This window comes from Sinocyclocheilus anshuiensis, unplaced genomic scaffold (genome assembly GCF_001515605.1).
Source record: "Sinocyclocheilus anshuiensis isolate Anshui unplaced genomic scaffold, SAMN03320099.WGS_v1.1 scaffold181, whole genome shotgun sequence".
NCBI lineage: Eukaryota > Metazoa > Chordata > Actinopteri > Cypriniformes > Cyprinidae > Sinocyclocheilus > Sinocyclocheilus anshuiensis.
Genome location: NW_015540898.1, coordinates 1,422,908 through 1,429,701, shown reverse-complemented (window position 1 = coordinate 1,429,701; position 6,794 = coordinate 1,422,908). Strand labels below are relative to the sequence as shown.

The 6,794-nt window shown below is 35.6% G+C and overlaps 1 protein-coding gene across 1 annotated transcript in view; it reads right to left on the bottom strand.

Moving 5' to 3' along the window:
• Nucleotides 1-2,552: 2,552 nt before the first annotated feature.
• Nucleotides 2,553-6,794, bottom strand: part of macf1b (microtubule actin crosslinking factor 1b) — a 25,021-nt gene continuing 20,779 nt past the window's right edge. Inside the window, exons 35-40 of the mRNA XM_016486887.1 lie at nucleotides 5,577-5,731; nucleotides 5,423-5,497; nucleotides 4,823-4,940; nucleotides 4,407-4,573; nucleotides 4,156-4,267; nucleotides 2,553-2,653 (exon numbers count right to left, since the gene is read on the bottom strand). Of these exons, the coding sequence (XP_016342373.1) occupies nucleotides 2,628-2,653; nucleotides 4,156-4,267; nucleotides 4,407-4,573; nucleotides 4,823-4,940; nucleotides 5,423-5,497; nucleotides 5,577-5,731 (653 nt within the window). The 3' untranslated portion in view covers nucleotides 2,553-2,627. The remainder of the gene's footprint in view (nucleotides 2,654-4,155; nucleotides 4,268-4,406; nucleotides 4,574-4,822; nucleotides 4,941-5,422; nucleotides 5,498-5,576; nucleotides 5,732-6,794) is intronic.

The following is a 6,794-nucleotide window of genomic DNA, read 5'->3' as shown; positions in this document are numbered from 1 at the left end:
CACTGTTCCAGAACAGTTCAACCCAAATATTCATTTTTGTGCAGTGCATTTTATGGAGGACTGTTTCCTGATCCTGGTAGAGTAGACTACAATGCCGGCTGTTCTGACTCTAAGACTGTAAATACGTTTTTTTAGATTTAAAGGATTTGCCACTGATGATTGAAACGCGAGTTTTGGGCAGTGTAGAGTAGCGGTTGTAGTTTGTAATTTCTCAGATCACAAATGCAGACATGGTTTTATGTTTACGCGGCGCGATGCAATGCAACGCGTAAAAAGACAGTATAAGTCATTATAATCCGTAATTATGTCCCCACTGGATGCAACAAATGCCTCGTTTATAATGGGTTTTAATGTTTTTGTCTCGTCGCTCCGGCCGGACACGGCATCATCACAGTATGGTAGTGGCGTAACATTTCTGTCACACGCTTGAGGTATTCGGCCAATCACAACGCACTGGATAGCTGGCCAATCAGAGCACACCTCGCTTTTCAGACCGATGAGCTTTGTTAAAATAGGTGTGTTTCAGAAAGGCGGGGCATAGAGGAGAAACAATAATGTACAGTATGTGGAAAATAATGTGTTTTTTTAACCTTAAACCGCATAAACACATTACATCTTAGATCTCATTACACCAAATACACAAAATAATGTTCTTATAACCCCTTTAAGCTCCAACTTTCAGAGTTGGTCAAGTGTTTATCAAAAAATAAAGTTAGTATTATTACTATAAAGATTGTTTTTTTTATTATAATAAGAATATTGACAGTACAGTTAAATGTGACTCTGCTTACATTTCCGCAAAACTGCAAAAAGGTACCTATACATACATTTCACTGCAGTTTCCAGATGAAATGAACACTAGAGGCAGTAAACGCCAACAACTTTTGTTCCTTTTCACACAAATTATGATTACGCGGCAGATTATTGATGAATAAATGCTTATCTTTGCATGTTTTCTTGCACAGTACTCTGTTATGAATACAGAATACTTTTACCATACTGCATTATTTGTAAACTAATACATTTTGACATTTGCATCACATAATCAGCTCCATATGTGTGGAATTTCTGACGCAGTAAACTTGCTCGGTAGCGCACCTGGTAAAGCAATTAGCAAGCTAAAATGGCATGCTTGCTTCAGCAAATGTGTTTTTATCTCACATTTGCTTTTGTAAACAATATTGGTTAGATTTCATTGACGAAATGCCATGATATGTACAACAACCAATGTAATAAAACATTGCCACCGTCACATTTAACTTTTTCAGAGACATTTGAACACACTATTTAGCATCGGACTCTAGAACGTTCTATTTGAAAAGAAAAATTATACAGCGCCTCTTGTAGACATGTCATGTGAAAAATGCATTAAAACATATCTGGAACAATGTATTTCTGGTTTTGCTATTTGCACATTTCAGGAAATTTGGGCATAGTCATGTATTTCGTGGGCTTATTCACCACCGTGAACCATTTTTTACTATTTGCTATTGCTAATGGTGGCAAATAGCATATTTCATGTGGTCTTTAAATTCATATTCTTCGGACTCTAGAACGTTCTATTTGAAAAGAAAAATTATACAGCGCCTCTTGTAGACATGTCATGTGAAAAATGCATTAAAACATATCTGGAACAATGTATTTCTGGTTTTGCTATTTGCACATTTCAGGAAATTTGGGCATAGTCATGTATTTCATGGGCTTATTCACCACCGTGGACCATTTTTTACTATTTGCTATTGCTAATGGTGGCAAATAGCATATTTTATGTGGTCTTTAAATTCATATTCTAAACCCTGAAATATTCTAACACTTCAAACCTGAGGATAAAATAGCCACACTTACACAAAACAATCAAATAGACCCCAAAAGCAGAGCTTATCATAAAGCCTAAACCATAAGACAGCAGTATTTTGTTGTGTATTTTGCATCACTAACTGTGGGGTGAAACTGGTACAAAGGCAGTGGCTTTATTCTTGAGGATGCAGGGTCAGATTGAACATTTGTCCCTACATCAGGCAACTACAGTAAAATAAAGACATCTGTGCATATATGCTGTGTAAAGCACTACATAAGCTATTGCTCTTTAATACTACAGGCGTCGTGCTGCTCGAACCCATGCGAAACATTCCAGCGGTCTCTCGTTACACACAAAGCAGGGAGTCTGTGAAGGTAACATAACAAAACAATGCTATGCTATGAAACGGATGGCGTAACACACCTCAGAGCACTAGTGACCAGCCATGAGAGGCTGTGTCTGAATGTGGCCACTGATCTGAGGCCTGCTGGGGTGGTTTTTCTGTCCATCCTGTGGATTGAGCTCACGGTACAGGACAAGATGTAGTCATGTTGGTGGTCTTTCTGCCTCTTCTATACTACAGGCGTCGTGCTGCTCGAACCCATGCGAAACATTCCAGCGGTCTCTCGTTACACACAAAGCAGGGAGTCTGTGAAGGTAACATAACAAAACAATGCTATGCTATGAAACGGATGGCGTAACACACCTCAGAGCACTAGTGACCAGCCATGAGAGGCTGTGTCTGAAAGTGGCCACTGATCTGAGGCCTGCTGGGGTGGTTTTTCTGTCCATCCTGTGGATTGAGCTCACGGTACGGGACAAGATGTAGTCATGTTGGTGGTCTTTCTGCCTCTTCTAAAGAAATGACAAAATGACAAAATCACTCAATGTACTGATAACCTATTTGGACTCGGCTAACAAAAAGAAGACAAAAACAAATCGCAAGGTCCCAAAAGTTTAAAAAGTCACAAAATGTGAATTAAAAATAATATTTAGACCGTGAAAATAGAATTCACACTGGGGGAAAAAAACAAAACGGTAATAATATCCTTGAGATATTAAAGCTTTTTAGAGAATGTACACTAATGTTCAGAAGTTTAGGATTAGAACGAGTTTGTTGTTGTTGTTTTTTTTTTTAAAGAAATTAATACTTTTGTTCACTAAGGTCGCATTAAATTATCAAAAGTGCCAGTAAAGACATTTATAATGTTACATTTACAGTTTTCTATTTCAAATAAATGCTGTTCTTTTGAACTTTCTATTCATCTGTGAATCCTGAAACATAAAATGCATCACGGTTTCCACAAAAATATTCGACAGCACAACTGTTTTCAACATTGATAATAATCAGAAATGTTTCTTGAGAAGCAAATCAGAATATGTGACCCTGGAGCACAAAAGCAGTCTTAAGTCGCTGGGGTATATTTGTAGCAGTAGCCAAAAATACATTGTATGGGTCAAAATTATCGATTTTTCTTTTATGCCAAAAATCATTAGGATATTAAGTAAAGATCATATTCCATGAAGATACTTTGTAAATTTAATACCGTGAATATATCAAAAATGAATTATCATTAGTGATGTGCATCGCTAAGGACTTCATTTGAACAACTTTAAAGGTGATTTTCTCAATATTTTGTTTTTTTTTGTACCCTCAGATTCCAGATTTTCAAATAGTTGTATCTCGGCCAAATATTGTCCTATCCTAACAAACCATATGATTTTTCTTTTATGCCAAAAATCATTAGGATATTAAATAAAGATCATGTTCCATGAAGATATTTTGTCAATTTAATACTGTGAATATATCAAAAATGAATTATCATTAGTGATGTGCATTGCTAAGGACTTAATTTGAACAACTTTTAAGGTGATTTTCTCAATATTTTGTTTTTTTTTGTACCCTCAGATTCCAGATTTTCAAATAGTTGTATCTCGACCAAATATTGTCCTATCCTAACAAACCATACACCAATGGAAAGCTTATTTATTTCAGCTTTCAGCTTTCAGATGATGTATAAATCCCAATTTCAAAAATTGACCCTTATGACTGGTTTTTTGGTTCAGGGTCACATATTAGAATGATTTCTGAAGGATCATGTGACACTGAAGACTGGAGTAATGATGCTGAAAATTAAAAAAAAATGATTACATTTTACAAAATATTCACATAGAAAACAGCTACTTTAAATTGCAATAATATTTCATAATATTACAGTTTTTAATGTATTTTTAATCAAATAAATTAAAATAAACTGCCAGATTTCTTTCATTTGTTTTAACCATATCCTAAAACAATTTTATATTTAGATATTTTTATGACATAAAATATGGTTTTTATGAGCGGTGAGTTTAACCTGTAGGTGAAGGTGAGTCGATGTCGGCAGAGAAATGCTCGCTCCCTAATGCTGCAATAGAGCTCCTGGGTCGAATGCACCTCTCACCAGAGAAACTTCTGCGTAGCAATGCCTATATCAGCACAAAAACAGAGTTACTTTATAAAAATCAATCTGAGCAGTGACACGCAGGCACAAGAAACATTTGGAGCATCTCAGTTTTGTACTGTATGTATGAAAGCGGTTGGTTAGTTAGCGGTTAGCTGGTGTACCTTGCGTGTCAGCGGGCTGCTGGGAGCCGAAGCGCTGCTGTATAAACTCAGGCTGGAGTTAGATCTGCTCACGGTCAGGCCTTTAGCGCTGCCTCTGCGGCCCGACGCCTCGAACGCGTCCGGAGAGAGATACTTCTCCTTTATCTTCAGGTTTGTGCGTCCCTTTACTGTGTGTGCAGAAGGAATGATGCATAAAAGTCTTTACTGACACTACAAATAAAATAAATGCATCCTTGCTAAATAAGTATTATTAATAAGCAGGAAATAGGAGTTTACTTAAGGGGAAAAATCGTAGTTAATAGTGAGAATTGGTCTGAAGTGTGACCCATTAGATAATATTACAAGCTGTCAGTATATTGTTTGTCCTCTGATTTCATCTACAATAAGCAGCTTTTGAATTATTGTGAGATATTCACCTCTACAGGGGTCATTCTTCACTAGAAACTCATCTAATGCTGTCCATCCACCACCAACTCGAACCATCAGAGAGCTTCTGAGAATACGAACCATCCGCAACTGCTGAGAGTCTCCAAACTGGTGAAAATCGCAGATTTTAATGAAAAACATCATATAATATCATCAGGCATGCAGTCATGAATATATAGCTGTGCTGCTCCATTTACACCTGGTATTAACATCTGATTCGAGCATGCATATACTCGTTGGTTCTGGTTTTAGTCCATTTAGTCCAGGTCCGTTTAGCGTTCACACTGAGTGACATCTCCTGTGATGAAGTATGCTTGAGCATTCTGTGCTTTTTAGGATTGATTGGTTCATTTAGATGTCTTTGGTCCACGTTATGTTCATATATCAGTTAAACCACACCAGAGTTAGTTTGAAAGCAGACTGAGACCCATCTTTTCTGCTTGTTTGGTATGCACCAAGGTTTGGATGGCAGTGTTCACATGTATTCAAATGGGGATCTATGTCACCTGATTACTTGTGATCAGATCACGCAAGACCAGGTGTAAATACCAGATATAAACAACATGATTGGTACCTAGATTTTCACTCACCCTGTAGCGATTTGCACTAATTTGCTCTACTAGAAATCTCTTTGGACAGTTGCATTGAGAGACCTGACGACTCACCTGCAGAATTGAGTTTTTTGTTAGTCGTCTTACAGAAATACTCAATGTAGATAGAATGTAGAAACAGAACTGCACACACCTCCTCATTGATTTGGTCTGCATCTATTGTCTTTCTGTAAGGGTCTCGGCTTGGATGGAGGGCACTCACAAATTCGTAGTAGTCAATGAATCCATCAGCGTTAACATCAAATATGTTAGCCACCGCAGTCATTTCCAGGGAGTTAGTGGGAAATTCTGTACATGTGCAAAGTCAAATATTGCAAACAGTTACATATATACCCATACTATTATTACCCATGTATTAAGAGTGATATTGCCATATACAGTATGTTACGACAAGGCGCTATATAATTTTCACATACGTTCTCTGGGTGGATGAAGAAATGCTTATAACATATATAAAATCTCCATAGTAAAATTTGTTTATGTACATGGGTCAAAGACGTTAAGATGTCCGCATCAAAAGAAATTTACAAAAGTGATTATATGTCCATAGAAAGCATATTAAATGTAAGTAAAGTGTCTACTTTTAAGGTTTTAAATAAGTTTTTGGAAAATAAAATGTCAAAATTTGGTTGAAATAATGTTACATTGTCATTCAGTGTAACACAATATTTATGTAAAAATTCAAACAACATGCTTATTCTGACGTGTACATGTTAAAATATATAAAAGAATAAGGGAGCATATTAAATTTTATTGTGTTTAAAATTAGTAAAAATTCTTACTGACAAATGGGCAACACCTAGGATAGTGGCAAATTTTAAAAATGTAAAATTACAACTAATTAGTATTTGGGGTGAAATTATTTTTTTTTAATATGTCCATAAATTGATTTTTGTTGTAAATATGCCTGACAAGATTGTTACACTGAATGACATTTTAGTGGGTCTCTTCTGTAAATCAGGGGAAAATGTATGATATTTATTTTTTGCTCGGAAAAAAATTAAAATTGCAGTTAAATTAAATAGAAAAACAACAACAATTTAACGCAGTATTACACTTATTGTTTTTATGCTTAAACCCTTTTTCATCTTTGACCCACATATATTAATGATCTCTGTATGATGATGTTTATGTAGTATTACATGTAGCAACCATATATGTCAGCAATATATATATGCACAAAAAATATGTTTGTTTATATATGTTTTTACAAATTTTTTTTTTGTAAATAAGTGCGTATTTTTTCATATTTACTTGACTGGTTTTAGGATGGATATAAAAAATCGGAAAAAGTATTACATGTACAGTACATAAACATACATATTTCTATGAGCCTTTTATATGTATGTAT